The sequence below is a fragment of the Opisthocomus hoazin genome, chromosome 10 (genome assembly GCF_030867145.1).
Source record: "Opisthocomus hoazin isolate bOpiHoa1 chromosome 10, bOpiHoa1.hap1, whole genome shotgun sequence".
Taxonomy (NCBI): Eukaryota; Metazoa; Chordata; class Aves; order Opisthocomiformes; family Opisthocomidae; genus Opisthocomus; species Opisthocomus hoazin.
In genome coordinates this window covers 17454548-17471323 of record NC_134423.1, presented here as the reverse complement: position 1 = coordinate 17471323, position 16776 = coordinate 17454548, and the positions used below count along the sequence as shown (strand labels likewise).

Sequence of the window (16776 nt, the reverse complement as noted above, 5' to 3'; positions counted from 1 at the left end):
TTTAATAATGTCTATTAGTCATCCCATCAGATCACCTGTTTTATTCAACTGCATCACATGCTAAACAGTTACTGGTGGATGTTTGAAGCTTATAGTACATATTTTGCTCTACTATTACTCATCGCCAAAGCCAAGTATTTCCATGTTTGGATCAGAAGACAGATTATTCCAGTATCCCCTCTTACTGACCACTTTATGGAAACTAAGAGAGAGAGTACTTCATAGTTAAGAAATAACCTATTGAGGATATTTCCAACACTTAGTGAAGGCTGATTTATGCTTAGAGACCTAAGAACTTCTCGCTCTGTTGAAAGAGTTCTCATCCTGCACGAGAATATGTAATCCCTCTCAGAATTCTGCCATAGGCTAGATAGACTTAATGACACGTTGTTGTTAAATTAGGGTTAAACTATTTTCTTCTGTCTTTTAAGATATCTTTTTTAGCAGTCTAATTGACATTTTTGCTCCTGTCTTCTGAAACGGTTAAGAAAACTCAAACATTTGATTCAACTGACACACCTCTGAACCTTCAATTAAGGCAGAAGTAGGCTCACAAGCTACATTTAAAGCCTCACGTACTGTTCCAAGATAACTGGGGATGGCTTGGCACATCTGACTCTTCTAAGATAAAAAAAAAACAAACACGCAAACCCTGCAACACAATCTCCGCAATACTGCAGGTTCTTTTTCAAATCCTTAAAAAAGCCTGAAAGCCAAAATCCTCATATTAATTTTTCTTTGAAAGTCAGCATTAAAAAGTTAATACAAAACAGTATACCTTTGTCACATAAACAATAATTTTGAAAATAATTTGGTATATATTTATAAAAAGATTAAGACTGAATTTGTCCTATTTCAATAAAGGCGTCTTTTTAAAAATTCACGTTAATATTACATAAAGAACATAAACCACTCATGTAATAAAGCTTGTATTAAAAGCAAGTTGAAGTGACAGTCTCACTATGTTTAGACTCAGAAGTCAAGGTTGAGAAGTTCTAGTATCGCAAGAATTATTTAAGTCTCTTTGGCCAAACCAAACACAAACCTGGTTTTGATTTTGGCTGCAGCAGGTAACTAATTTGTTTCTCCATTCCTGTAATTGTGGATATGGTAAGAGCAAAAAGCACTAGTAAAGTAAGGGTCTATATTCATCCATACATTTCAAATTCTATGAAAACTCAAAAGAAACCCAAGTTCAAAGTGCAAATTTTGGCCATCTGCCACTAAATTAATAGAAATAAACATTGAGCAGTAAAACAAAACTTACTCAGATACTTGTTCAGCAGTTGGGATATCTACAGAAACTGAAAATAAAAATAAAGGATTTAATTAAAAATATTTTAAAATGTAGAAATACAGAAGTACTCACTTTCAAATCCAAGTACATAGAAATAATAATGCAACTGAAAGAAGGACTGCAATAACAGACACATCCACATGTAAGTATTTATATATGTACACTATATAAAAAAGACACTATGTACCCACCTTTCTCTATAATAACTTGACAAGTATGACTGTGGCTTTCACTCAGATGTGTGGCCATCCTATCTAAGCCAGAAACATCAGTCAGGAAATCACAGTTAAGACATACTACAGTCACACCTCTAGAGAAGAGAAAGTAAAAAGGGAGTATAAATACAACATGGTTATGAAAACAGTTTTCCTAACTTACAGCAACAGGACAGACTATAAAAAAAATAAATAAAATTCCCCACAACTTTAGATTACTCACTAAAATATATTCGTACTTTTTGTACTGCAGCTAGCACCTGGAAATCCCAGTCAATGACCAGGGCATCTCCATGCTGGATGTAGCACAAAGAACACCACTTCAGACAAAAAATTATCTGTAAAGTTTGAGTTTCTCAGTTTTGGTTGGTTGATGCTTTTTTGGTTTCTTTCCTGCTCCCCATTTTGCACATTATGAATAACTGGAAAATAAAGAAATATAAATATTTTTAAAAACTGCTCTGGGTTAAGAAAGAACTCAATAAATGTGGACAAATATGTGTCATTAAACAGTACATTTCTAGTGGAAAAGCTAATGTTTTTATTTCCCTGCTTTTTCTTAATTGTGGAAGGTTAGAAATTCAAGAGGCTCTAATCTCATTTAACTAATCAGTTCACTATCAGAAAGTAAAAACATAATCATCTGTAACTGAAAAAAGCTGAATTACCGTAGCTCTTCTGAATGCTTCTTATAGATCCAAAATCTTTTACTTGGACGAGCACTGTGAAAACTAAATATAAGACAATGTTACCACTTCGACTGGTTTTCTTGAGTACATTACTCCACACATCCCCTACATTGCACATGGTACTGTGACTTGCTTATGACAAGGCATGAAAATACAAGACTCAATTATTGACCTGTGCTATTCCAAAACTTTAAATTGCTGAAAGCTTACAGGCTTATGAATCTCAACTCTAGTTTAAAAAACTGGCTCTCCTGTAAATAACGAGTTTGGAAAGGGCAAGGCTTAACTTCATTAGCAGTCTGCAAGAACACAGTCACATTGTTTCCATCAGCAGTTTAGCTCTTGAAGCACCAGGGCTGTAGCAATACAGGGCTCTACAAAAAAAGTGAAGCTTTGCTGAACTCACGCTTCCTAAAGAGATAGCTTTCAATGAGATACCTTAGAGACTGAAAATTTAATTTATCTCATATGCAGGTTAAGTACGTGCCAACACTGTACTCCCATACAAAACAAAAAGCGAGCAGCTGAGTACAGGGGATGCTACTGCAGAAACATCCTTCCCCCTAACAGCCTTCCTCCTTATCATCCCTTGTTCCTTATGCTCACCAAAAAAGGTGATGATAGCTGCTGCAAGGTGTCAAAGCAGGGGGAGAATTAGTGCCCTAGTTCCTCTTGTACAATCAGAATTAAGCACATGAATTTTATTGTTGTTTTTAAGCATGCAACCAATATGCTATATGCATAAAAGCACGTAAACTATTTCAGCCTAGGACTTACAAGAGCATTGAAATGAGTATGAACACATCAACATATGATATATATACAATAACTTTCAAAGACTTGAGTCATAAATTCAAGACTCTAGCATTCAAAAAATGCCAAGGCATTTCATACTTACATGTATTTAAAAAGACAACTGCATTCTGTACTTTCCCGCAATACACTGGCTTGTTCAGGGCACAGGACTAACAAGTAGGTTTTCAAAATTTTTTTTTTATCATCATTGCTATGTGATCTGTGTCTAATTATTGCATAATATAATTCTATTGCTCTGAAAACTAATGCATTTGTTTTCTTAACAGGCTTTTTTACAGCTGTCATCAGTAGTACCCGACACTTTCTCACAATCAGTGACAAACCTCCAGCAAAATGAGTTTATATTTTTACAGATGACCAGATGTAAGAAAAAGTATCCACTGGACTACGCTATTTGAGACATTCTTTACATGAACTCTGGAAACATATTTCATTAGCAATAGCTGTGGCTGTATGCATTCAGCACTTGTAAAATCAGAGGAGGTACTTCATCTGAAACCCAGAGAATGCACGATAATTAATTATTATTTGTTATGCCTGGCCAAAATGATTACAGAAGAACCCATAGAAACTCTGAAGCACAGACAGAACACTGACTGAACCAGTGGATTTTTAGGGCAAAACAAGAACACGGGGTTTGGGCCCTCAGTACAAAGTAAAAATCCAACCTTACACATTTCCCTGCCAGTCCTATGACCTAGTTAGAAATTTAGCTAATAAAAACATTTCACACACCTTATACAAATTTATGAAATCATAAAAATTTTGAAGAGTTCTTACCTCATCATGTGATTCACATAAGCTTTACTACAGCTAGTGTTGTATCTGCATAAGCTACAGTGGACGTAAGCAGGAAAATGGCTTGCAAAATCTTTTATTTCCGAGTAACACTCAATGCATTTGTGAGTTCCCAAACGACACCTAACACTAATATGAAAAAGTTAATTGTTAATATCAATACTTGAAGATAACTATTTCAAACTTTTTGCTTTAAGTCAGTACCAAGCTTGCTTACATTAGGGAAAAAAATTAGAAACTTTAATTTATCAGTTAAATACTTATTACAAGTTAAGTTAGCACACATGGAGAAAGTTTTGTTTTTTCTGCTGCTGCTGTTGCCTCTGTGTATGTGAGAAGGATTTCAAAGAAACACTTCATCCACCACGATGCACAGAAAAAGCCTTTTCACCCCTCATATTCACACCAAGCTTTGAAATATCTACAAAGCAAGAATGTAATCCCGCTCTTCCCCAATTTTGCTGGCCATTTTTGGATGTTTTAGCTACACACTGTGAATGTTAGCACCTTATTGGAACGGAGATGTCTACAATCTTTGACAAAGAAAACTGCTAACCTGTTAGCCAATGAAATTGTCTTCTAGTCCATAAAACACCTACTAAATTATTAATATAAGGATAGCAAAACCCAGCAAATTGTAAACACAAGTACAGCATTCTCCCAACAGCTTGCTTTTACTTTCTTGATTTTCTTTTTGGGGTAGCTCCCCAAATTAAGGTATCTCCTAGGACAGATGAGACTTAACCTTTTAAATAATGTGTTCAAACAAAACTCTTAAGAGGAAAATACTTTTCCCTCCACAATAAAACTTTCAAAGAACACCCAGGCAGATATATTCCCCTCCACAAGTCACTTTTAAATATGTCTGCCTAATGAGTCAGTACTTCAAGAGTCTGTGGCTCTGTGCAGAAAAAAATACTAAATATAGAACAGAAAAGTTTCCAGAACATCCATTCTTACATCCTAAGGTAGTCTACCACCAAAAAAATTCATGAATGAAGATTCAGAATCACAATCACAGTACCAGGCTGTGTAAAATTTACGTGCCTGTTTTTCCTGAAAAACCAAAGTGTCAAATATTCTGTATTGCCGTATTAGAAGTTCTTGAAAGATAATTAAATGATCAGTTATTTGTCATCAAAGTATACTTAAAGATACTTTTAATGCTAATATTTTACCTTAGATGATGCAATGCTATATTTGTAACGTCCTTTTTTTTTTTGCTGTTGGTCCACGCATTTTGCTTCCTCGATGCAGTCGGCTTTGATTTTGCTTTTGACTTATTTGTATTAGATTTGTTATGATTTTTTGTGGTTGTATTTTTAGCTTTAGGTGATAACTGAAACGTGGAAGTGCTTGTACTAACAGAAGATGTAGCTGCTGATCCTGATTGAAGAGATCCAACAGATGCTCGAATAGTCACCTACAAGTATGAAATTAAAAAATTTTCTATTTAGATTTAAACTTTCTAAGTTCCCATTTCTATTTGTCTTAATGTTTCAGCCACTTTAGGACAAAAATCATAGCATAAGAAACCCCCTTCAGTAAAGACTGCTTTGAAAAATATGAAATATTGTTGACCAGAGTAAACCTAACCTAAACAGTCTACTGGATTCTTAAAAAGCTCTTGTTTTGGTGGAAAGAGTACCCATGACAAAACAACTCTCTTTTCAGACCTGGAAACTGGCTACACCCTGCGCTCTTACAACAAAAAAATGTAGCTGTGGAAAAGAAACAGAAGGGTCAGACCTATTAGCCCTACTAACAAGAATATCAATCCCATCAGTGCCTGGATCTAACAAAAGTCCTGTCTTGTTGCCTCATTAGCTCATCTATCTCCTTCACCTATTTTTTGCACCTCATCCTAGACCCCCAAGGACTAATTCTAGTTTCCAACCTCTCATCTGGTGTTCTCACTTCCTTGTCTTGCCCTTAAAATTGGTTCTCCAGTTTTCACTTGCAGCATGACTCCTAATTATACTTCTTGCCCATACTCATAGTTTAGAAGCACCTTATCTTCTAAAACTGGTTCCAAGCTCTTCAGTCTCATCACCTACATTCTGGCAACGTCTACTAATACAAAATTTTAACATCATCTAAGCTTTTATTAGATCATGAAGACCCTGAAATCTTTAGAAAATTGAGGTATTGTCACAGAATAGAGAATCAGTGCTTTACATTCTGCCAAGTGACACAATCAACATCCACTTCAGTCATTCTCCCTTCCTGATTCTACAGCAAATGAACTGTGAAGAGCTGAAAATGTTAATTTTCTTCTTCCTTTCAACTGAAAGGACACATATCTTCACACATCATTAAAAAACTGTAGGAAGAAGTCCTGAAATCTACGGGGAAAATCCTAGTCTAAGCGGTTCCTTCCCGGAAGTGGTTCATTCCTGGAAGAATGATTTAAAGATAGCCTGAGTGCTAGCCAGACATGTGAAGGACAATCAGGTGTTCAGGCCCAGCCAGCACGCATTCATGAAAGGCAGGTCCTGCTTGACCAACCTGATCTCATTCTATGACCACGTGACCTGTCTGGTGGATGAAAGTAAGGCTGTGGATGTCATCTACCCGGACTTTAGTAAGGCGTTTGACACTGTTCCCCACAGCATCCTCCCAGAGAAACGAGCTGCCCATAGTCTGGATGGGTGTACTCTTCACTCGATAAAGAACTGGCTGAATGGCCAAGCCCAGAGAGTGGTAGTGAATGGAGTGAAATCCAGTTGGCGGCCAGTCACAAGTGGCATTCCCCGGGACTCAGTTTTGGGTTCGGTCTTCTTTAATATCTTTGTCAATGATCTGGATGAGGGGACTGAGTGCTCCCTCAGTAAGTCTGCAGGTGACACCAAGTTGGGCAGGAGTGTCGATCTGCTCGAGGGTAGGAAGGCTCTGCAGAGGGATCTGGACTGACTGGATTGATGGACTGAGGCCAACTGGATGAGGTTCAAAAAGGCCAAATGCCAGGTCCTGCACTTCAGTCACAACAATTCCATGCAGTCCTACAGGTTTGGGGAAGAGTGACTGGAGAGCTGCCCAGCGGAAAAGGACCTGGGGGTGCTGGTCGACAGCCAGCTGAACATGAACCAGCAGTGTGCCCAGGTGGCCAAGCAGGCCAACGGCATCCTGGCTTGTGTCAGGAATAGTGTGGCCAGCAGGAGTAGGGAGGTGATCGTGCCCCTGTACTCAGCACTGGTGAGGCCTCACCTTGAGTACTGTGTTGAGGTTTGGGCCCCTCACTACAAGAAGGACATTGAGTTGCTGGAGCGTGTCCAGAGAAGGGCAACAAGGCTGGTGAGGGGTCTAGAGAACAAGTCTTATGAGGAGCGGCTGAGGAAGCTGGGGCTGTTTAGTCTGGAGAAGAGGAGGCTGAGGGAGACCTTATTGCTCTCTACAACTACCTGAAAGGAGGTTGTAGTGAGGTGGGTGTTGGTCTCTTCTCCCAACTAACTAGCAATAGGACAAGAGGAGATGGCCTCAAGCTGCATCAGGGGAGGTTTAGATTAGATATTAGGAAAGACTTCAGGCTTTGGAACAGGCTGCCCAGGGAAGTGCTGGAATTGCCATCCCTGGAGGTGTTCAAAAAAACATGTAGATGTGGCACTTCAGGACATGGTTTAGCAGGCATAGTGGTGTTGGGTTGATGGTTGGACTTGATGATCTTAGAGGTCTGTTCCAACCTTCATGATTCTACGATTCTGCAAGTGTTCTGAGGGGACCCAAGTCTACTTCATAAAACACTTAGCAGAACATTGTGGGTTTTTTCCCCACCCCCTCTTCAAATGGAGCTAAAAGACCTGGTGAACTTCGTCTTAAGTACACATTGTCTGTGGAGAAGTAGATCTTGCACACTATGATTTTTTGTCACCACCTTCCACAGGTTGAAACTCTTTCAGAAGAAATGATGCAGACTCCTCAGACCAACATCCAGACTAGCTTCTTTTCTCCTAGCACAAGAAAGGATAAATGGGAGGGGACAAATTAACCAACAGCCCAAGAAAGCAGCAGCACTGATTGAAGTACTGGCATATACCGTGTATGGAAGACTGGGACAGAGACCAGCACCACAGATCACCATAAACTGTGCTTGGTAATTCTTGCAATTGGGAGTATTTTTTAGAGTTTTAGCTATTGAGGTGGCAAAACAAAACAAAACAAAACAAATCTTTGCTTTGGAAAAGAAGAGAGAAGAGCACTTCTTCCTGCTTCACCCCCTTTTATTTTTTTTACCTTTGCCACCACTGATTTTCCTGTATTAACACTTACCTTTGTTCCAGGAGGCAATCCTTCTAATTGTTTGGGTTTCCTAAATGTTCGGTGATGCTGAGTCTTGTGATCCATTTTTTCTTTGCAAGTCAAAAATTGCAGTCTGCACTTAGTGCAACGGTATATCCCTTTTTTCTTTCAAAAAAGTAAAAATCTATAGTAAGCATAAATGTCATGATAAACAAAATTCCAACCCTAGCTTGTCTCAAGCAATGATCATCCAGTTTCTAAAATATCAACCGGACAAACTCCTAATATTGTATAAAGCCAAGCTACTGCATAGGAATTAAAGAGAGACTATTTAAATACTTGAAAATTCAAGGCAGTACTAAGGAGGAATAAGGTTACAAGTTACAAGAAGACACAGTACTTCATAATCTTTTTGTCAACTTGAACTAGCGAAAGGTTTGCTAGTACCCTCAAGAAAAGCAGAACATATCCCTACAACTTAATAAAGAAACCAAAAAGCAGAGATATTCTTTCAAGGATATTCTGAGATTTTTTTTAAACAGGAAGCTACTTTCACACAAAAACATCACAAAGTGTAACAATTCCCTTAACAACTTTTCAAAAGAAGCAGTCATAATACTTCTACTATATTTTATTAACTAGTATTATCCAGTAATAACCATATAAATTAGTTACACTTTTTTTTCCAGATAGATTCATGACATATATTTAGCATTTACCTAAAACTAACTATTGAAAACATCCGCTTACCTGATGTCTCATGTAATGATGCATATATGGTGCTCCAATTTTAATTACTTTGAGGCAAAATGGACATAGCAAATGTTTTGTATTTTCATGAACTGTTCTAAAATGTGTTTCTACATCTGAAAAAGCTGAGGATCTGTAGTTGCATACCTAAAACAAAAAGTTTTACTTTCTTGTTAAAAGTTTATTGACAGTAAAGACAGGGAGGTGGTGTAATCTAAATAGAAAACAGTCACTCTGAGATACCTGGCAAACATATGGCATTTCACCTGGCTTATGATTGTCCTTCATATGTTGTAAAAGAACTTGCTCTGTTTCAAAGGATAATTCACAGATTTTACAAATAGCTAGAAAAAGTGAAAAAAAAGGAAATAAAATTTAATTTGGGGTCATAAGTAGACAAATTATAAACACATATGTATATGTGAACTGCATAAATCTACACTGGTAAAGCCATCTAATGATTGTAAAGCCATCTAATACTATTCAGAAGAAATTCCCTGTATAATTTCAGGAAGCCAGGAGTTCAGTAGTCTTAAACAACATGAATTCTTGCATTCAAGCTTTCATAACACAAAACCAAAAAACACAAAACAAAAAGCTTTTTAAATTTTTTTTCTACACACGTATTGCTCTAACATAAATTGAATGAGTGCTCAGCTCCTACATTACTCTCAAAATTACAACAGCTTTATTCTGAAGTTACAAACCAGCGAAGAAAAAGTCTGAAAATATCTAAAAATCTTAGGTCACAAAAAGCTTCAATGTGATTCAGTCCAACTTACTGGATGACTCGTAAGGCGTGTGTGTACTTTCAATGTGGCACTGCAGCTGGAATGGGGTGGGAAACTGACGGTAACAGTGCTGGCAGGTGGTGTGGCTTTCCCAACTTTCACTGCTTTGCTTCTCAAGCTCCAAGTGATGTTTCATATGGTTCATAAACCTTTAAATGATAGTGAACAGGTGCAAAAAAACTACATTTTAACATTCAGTATACAAGGCATCTCACATGCAAGATGCACAGGATTCCTTATTCTTTAGAAACTTTACTCTGTAAGGACTTTGCAATTAAAAAAAAATCTAAGGAATAATTGTCCATTAAAAAAAGGCAACGAAGTTAAGCAAGATGAATATGCCAGAAATATCTTTCAAAGCTTAAAAAGAAAACTGGACTATAATAAGGAACATGCAACATACCTGAAACATGTTCTAAGACTAAGCAATCTAGTGCATTTTTCATTTTTGCTTAGACAAAATTCTTGCCTTGAAATAAATGGAAATTAGCAAAGGCAACAACAACAAAACATGTCAGCTGTTCACACTTCACCCCCACCAGGATCTCAAAGCCACATTCTGAAGTAAGTATAACTGTAACTATAGTGAAAACTTAAGTAGCAAGAACATATCTGCAATTAAGACATCATAGCTGTAACTGAAAACCACCAGCAGGAGTTTTCTTTGTATAAAGCATTTAGGATTGAAGTTGAATTATCAAGGACAATTATCAAAAGAATGTCACTGTGCAACTGACAATCAAGAGCATGAGAAAGTTGGTGGTATGTTATTACTTCAGGTTACCACCTTTTCCTCATTAATATGTCCACCTATCTGTAGTAGAAACCTATTCCGGCTGAGAAGTCTACGCACCCACGACAACGTTGGCAGGTCACAGTTACTGGTGGAGAAGCACAAGGACAGGTTAGCTGCACAACTCACTACTATTAAACTTCAAAAACTGTTCTATTCTGAATGTGCTTCATTTCAGTACAGCCAGAGGAACTATTAAATGTAGGTCACACTCACAAAAGGAATGTAGTTCTCAAAGTAGTGACCTTGGAACTGGAAAAAACAAATGAGTAAGGAGAATAGTCTCTTGAGCTCAAGCTTCTAATATCATGCAGCAGCATAAAGAAACCAAAAAAGTAAAAAACCAAAACAAAACCCCAAAATATCTAACTGAATATATCCAGGTACCTAAGCAGATGAAAGGAATTGACACTAGTACTGCATATTACCTTAACAGAACATTATTTCAATGGTGTGTTCAACCATAGCTCTTTCAAAAGCAGCGGGGGATTACCCTGATTAATCACTTTGTGCTTTTCCAGAAAAGTTCCACTAGAAGTAGAGAGGCACTATGCATTTATTTTGTCCATGTAAATGGTTAAAGGTGTAAAAGATATCTTGGAATAAAGATTCTGAAGTTATAGAACTATGGAATAAAGCTACAAAGTTACAGCCAAAATTAACATGGCTGAAAGTCGATTCAAGAGAAATTCAAAGAAAAAAATTAAGTGCTTATTTTCTAAAGACTTGCTGTGGAACATACAGGCACCAGAGCACCAACAGCTTACAATATAATGCTGAGTAGAAAATAATGCTTACTAAATATTTTTTTAACTGAACCCAGTATCTTAATAAAATATTCTTCCTGTGGTCTACTTTTCATGATACTCAAAGAAAGGTTTATCTGAAAAATATTATGCACACGCAAACAGAAGGAAAACCTCTCAGGCCATATCAAACATTTTTTATTGCTCTTAAAAAGATAAATTGCAAGGGAAAAAAATGCCATAATTAACAGAAACTATAAAATCATGAGAGTAAACTCTTTTAAAGTCTAACAACATACAACATTTTCAAGCTGCTTAAGAAAAATTACTGACACTTTTACTTAAAATTTACCCTCATTTAATGATTAATAGCAAATTTAATGTTTGTAATTACATGAAACTTCTGTTTTGGACAATAGTATGGGTCTCATGTTAGCATAAACCTGTTCATTCCTTATTTCCTTTGAAGAAATAGACCATTTTTCAGTTTTACATTCTGCTACTTCAGCTCCCCTTGAAGAATGCATGTAAAAAAGTTCAATGACCTTAACTTCCAAAGGAACAATGACATGAACTTGTCTACCTACTAAAACAGCTTACTGAAGTTATTTGCAGCACTTGGAACTAAAATTATTCCATCAAAATAACAGATGTTACATAAGTAAACCACCATTAGTCATTCTGCATCCCTAAAGGGAATTAACACTTGCATCTACTGATATCGCCATCAATACAGATGGCAAATTGTAAAATACTTTGGGGTTAGAAAGGGCAACAGAGTCCTACAACTGCTCTCACTCAAACTCTACGTTAGACAACATTAGAATTTGTACTCTAATCTGTAAGAAGTTTAAGTTATGGCCATACACATTAAGAATTAATTTAATTTCTGTTCAGTCACCCAATATTACCAGTTTTCAATGAGAAAAAAAATTTTATTCCAGAGACACAAATTTTTAATGCATGAGACTAAGTGCTATGGGCTGTAAGTGATTAACAAACAATTAAGGAAGAGAGTTCAAATACCTTATGTTATTTTTAAGAACTTTCAGACAACTGAAGCACTTAAATGTCGTATGAGTCTTCTGCTCCTGTTGTACCTGCTGGGTGTCACCTTCATGTTTCCCATAATAAAAGTCATTAACTAACATAATCAATTTTCCTTTCTCCGATTCAGCAGTCTTGCTTGCTGTGCTTGAACATTCTGTTTTGGGCATTCCCAGGAAAAAGTTATTTATCATATCTGGACAACAATACTGGATGGAAAGGGGAAGGAGAAGACACAGAGACAAAGGCATGAGTATCTCAAACTGCATCGATGACAACAACATGTTAAAAACTGAAGACACTCACTAACTAGAGTTGGATGCAAGGCTCTATTCTCTGACACACCAGCTTTCATCATATTCACATACAGATTTTGAACAGTAACGGATCTTTAGGTAGTGTTTAGGTAATAAAACACTATGTATTATAAAAGTTGAAAAGAGATTATTCTCATAGGTTCAAGTAAGATAAATTTAAGCTAGAAATCAGATTAGTGGTATTGCCTTACTATAAAAATGTCTACTTCATTTAAATTTAATAACAAGAAAGAGAGAAGCAGCTTTTATGCAAGTATTTTGCTGACAAGCATAAGTTTACAGATAACTTAGTGGGAAGTTTTATCATTTATTTTTTTGAGGAGAACAGATGTTGAAACCTGCAAAAGTTCTTTCCAGCATTACTGAAAAAATCAGAAATTTTGTCACACAACATTGTTCAAGTTTCTTTATGTCCAAGTGTACATAATGAACCTTAACCCACCAGCTACGATATGAAACTTAACACTTAAGAAGTATGAAGTACTTCATATACATGATGCTATGAAGCTTTCAACAGTGAACAAAATTAGAATGTTTCACAGGACAGATCTTTCTCCTGCTGAATAATGGTTGTTATTGTGCAGGACTATTTTCTGTAAGTCTACCAGTAAGGAGTTCCTTTTCTACTGTGGAAGTGTAACTCAGGTATATTTATCCCATATAGTTCAACTAAAAATTTAATTAAATAATACTAGGTAAACCCATTTCTTCAATGATTCATTCATTCGGTTGATGTAGTCAGTGCAAAACCTATTCTCCACAAAAAAAAATTATTAGAGAAAGATAAAGCCCTTGATTTTTTTTTTCTACTGTTACCTATGTTTCATCATATTCTGAAGCTGAAGAGGACAGTAGCTACTATTTAGAGTACCTTAAGCCCAGTAAATCAGAATGACCTGTCTTAACAGTAATTCAGAGCCACACAGATTTTTATTACACAGTAGTTCATGCTTCTTTTCACATGGGTTATTCACATTGTGTATGGAGTGCAAAGCCATTTCTCTGCCCCTTGAAATGGAATACCCATACCTGAGAACTGCATGAATCTTTGCCAAATTATAATAAATATCTTCCAGGAAACAAAGGTTCCAGAAACAATAACAAGTAGTATCGTAAACAGACTAAGTGATGATTAGTTTCTGAAAGCTTTGTTTCTCACAGTGTTTAAGTATGAACTACAGATTAAGTTTTTCCCTTCAGCTTAACAACTTTTTTAGCTACCAGGCGATACAGATCAAGATAAAAAGGTAAGTCTACAATGTCCTCTTTGTCTCTGTAACAATCTAACAAAAGATGTGGATCAAGCAGCTGCCAATGATGAAGGCACTTAGCTTCATCAAATTCACCTGAATGTGGCCAATGCTTCAAGATGTCACAGCTGTGACAGAGAGAAATCATACAGAGACAGCAAATATGCCTCAATTCACTGGAAAAATAAGGTAAAAAATGGCAACATTTAGAGCTCCCCTACTCCATTCTTCCTCTCCATGATAGCAAGACATTGAGCATTTGGGCTCTAGTTGATCAGAGCCAGAAGCCAGAATATCTTCATAGCAAAACATAGCACTCTTTCATAACCACACAGAAGCCCACATAAGTTCGTTTTAATGCTTACCAGCCCCAAAATATTTTACCTTCATATGATTTTTTAGAGGATCCATAAGGTTAAAATGAATATTGCACTTTGGACAAGCTCGTGGAAAAGGTCCTCCATTTTTAATGATGCTTGATGCAGCATTTGTACCTGCAAAATTGAAAATATTTTAGGATCCAGAATTCACAAGCAGAACAATCAGTTTATTATTTATTGTTCTAACAAAACCACAGCATTACATCACAGCATCACTGAATCGTAGGGGCTGGAAGGGACCTCTGGGGATCATCTAGTCCAACCCCCTGCTAAAGCAGGTTCACCATATGAAAACTATTACAACTGACATAGCTGTAGTAATCATAAGCAAGGTTTCACAACCATATTTTAACTACATTTTCTTTTTTCCAAACTGAGTTTGAGTTTGTTCCATTTGATACAGACATATAAACAACTTTTACAAAATCTTAGCAACAAATAAGGAAACAATGGGAGGGGGTGAAGGTAGCATGACGGAGACAAAGCACTAATTCTGTGCACCACTTCCCGCTCTCCCCTCGGATAGGATGGATTTTTGATGTTTTTGTTTTAAGAACTTTAATTCTCAAAAGAACATGTAAAACTTGTTTTATGCCATGACCTGATGTTCATCACAATAGGGTTCAGATAAATGGTTTTGGAAAGGAATCTCATCATCTGGTTCTCAATGATGAGAATATTTCTCTCTGGACAGCTGGTGGAACCTAGGCCTATTCAAATATATCATTCCTGTTGAGCAAAGGTGGCTTTGGAGAACCCGGAGAATAAATCCTCTAAATAGTTACTCCCAGTAATGAAAGGAAATTATATTTCTCTTATCAACATAAAATTATTAATACCTTTTGAGAAAAAAAAAGAAAGCTTTGCATTAGCTTAAACTAATGACTAAACCCAGGCTTCCAGTTTTCTCCAAACTGCCAAAAAACATCAAAGCAAGAGCTACTACTCCAGATGAAGTTCTCTTGCATTCTCAAGTCATTCACAGATCTGAAGGACTCCATGCCGATTAAGTAGTTTAGAAGAAAAGGTTTAACACAGGAAGAGTTTTAGTAACATCTCAACTGTAGAGTCAACTGTACCCTGCAGGACTATGAAAAAATGTAATAAACACACAAATACATCCACCTTACAACAAGGGAATGAGTAAATGTATGAGTTGAGATAACCATGCCACAGTGTTATACATTTTTTAAACAAAAACAGCCTTGCACAGTCCATGAGGCTGACATGGATCAAACAGTATTTTCCCTTGAAAATAATGGTACTGCTAAGAATCATAATTCAGCAGAAAGTCCTTCACATGAGTGGATGGCAGTGCAAGCGATGTACTGTCAAGACAGTGCTGCAAGTCTTCACTATTACAGTTTGTGAAACATTTTGACATGTCACAGCTAAGTGCAAGCTGAGTTGGAAGAAAACGGGTTCTGCAGCAAGATCTCCTGTTCTACAGTGCTACAGCACTGGATTCCGTGACAGATTAGAAATTGCTATGCTAGCATGGGACAGCTTAAAACCAAACTCATAAAAATAAGGTTCTCAGTGAACATGATCTACTACTTTGTTACTGCATTTGGTAAGATCCTCCAGTTATCTTTTGCATATTACAGGCTGCAGGACAGTATCTGTTTTAGCCAACAAAGGGGAAAGGAAATTTTTTTGCTGAAATATTCCATGTTGTAGCCACTTCCTTCTGGTTGCTGGAGAAGAGTCTGATAGTAAACCAGCTGCAAACAAGACATGCAAAAAAACCCAAATATGAAATGATTCCAAACAACAGAATCACACTGTAGGTAGCTCCTCATGTTAATATTATAGGAGAGAGTATGTGGTTGGAAATATCTCAAAGTCAAGAATAAATCCTTGTCTAGTACAATCAGCTGGAAAGCAGCTTTTGGCTCAAGAGGAAAATGCACCTCATTATTAACACACTCCAACAGCTAGACTACCTGTCTTCTTGTAAGGAGGGAAAGGTCTTTCAAAGAACAACCTTTCTCTGAAACTTAAATCCCCCTCCTCCCTTCCCACTATTATTTTAAACTATATCAAAAACACTGCTGCAAAAGAAAGGGGGGAACTGCAAAACACACTTTGCAATCACTAGTCAAAGTACAGAATAATTTAGGTTGGGCCTGTGGAGGTGTTTTTGTCCAACCTCCCACTCATAGCAAGTCCAACCTTATTAGGATGCTCAGAGCCATGTCCAGACTTCTGGGTATCTCCAAGGATGGAGATTACACAATCTGAGTCCTTGCTGCCTTGCTTGACATTCCTACAATGATTTTTTTCCCCCTTCTTTTTATCTAATCAGAATTAGTTGATAAATTCAGCAGTCATAGAATTCTTTCAATCTTGATTTTCTGGCTGGTGGTTTTCTAAAGTTTTAAATATCTATTCAGTTTATGACATTGAAAATCTGAACTAAGAGTATGAGGTCAGGAGCATTTATTTCGATCATCTGTCTTCAGTCACTAAACTTAATAATCATTGCTTTACAGAATTCAAACATACCTACTAAACAATAAAGGTCTAAAATTTGACTAGGTAATAACCTGGGGTGTATTAATTTGTAAAGGTATATAAATCCTTGCACAAGTTTTTCTTATTTTAAGGCATGTGAACAGTTACTGATTTACATTGTCTTAATAGCATCA

General features: G+C 36.7%; 1 protein-coding gene across 7 annotated transcripts in view; it reads right to left on the bottom strand.

The window, feature by feature from the left end:
- ZNF280D (zinc finger protein 280D) overlaps nucleotides 1-16776 on the bottom strand; it is a 54743-nt gene that overhangs the window by 16987 nt on the left and 20980 nt on the right. For all 7 annotated transcript variants that reach the window (XR_012765202.1, XM_075432225.1, XM_075432219.1 and 4 more), the window contains 11 exons: nucleotides 14130-14239; nucleotides 12158-12387; nucleotides 9584-9741; nucleotides 9045-9145; nucleotides 8802-8948; nucleotides 8082-8216; nucleotides 4994-5238; nucleotides 3798-3944; nucleotides 2181-2243; nucleotides 1489-1607; nucleotides 1268-1304 (listed from right to left, as the gene is read on the bottom strand). Coding sequence is in view for 6 of the 7 variants with exons in the window: in XM_075432225.1 (XP_075288340.1) it covers nucleotides 1268-1304; nucleotides 1489-1607; nucleotides 2181-2243; nucleotides 3798-3944; nucleotides 4994-5238; nucleotides 8082-8216; nucleotides 8802-8948; nucleotides 9045-9145; nucleotides 9584-9741; nucleotides 12158-12387; nucleotides 14130-14239 (1492 nt within the window). In the remaining variant the exon portion in view is untranslated. The remainder of the gene's footprint in view (nucleotides 1-1267; nucleotides 1305-1488; nucleotides 1608-2180; nucleotides 2244-3797; nucleotides 3945-4993; nucleotides 5239-8081; nucleotides 8217-8801; nucleotides 8949-9044; nucleotides 9146-9583; nucleotides 9742-12157; nucleotides 12388-14129; nucleotides 14240-16776) is intronic.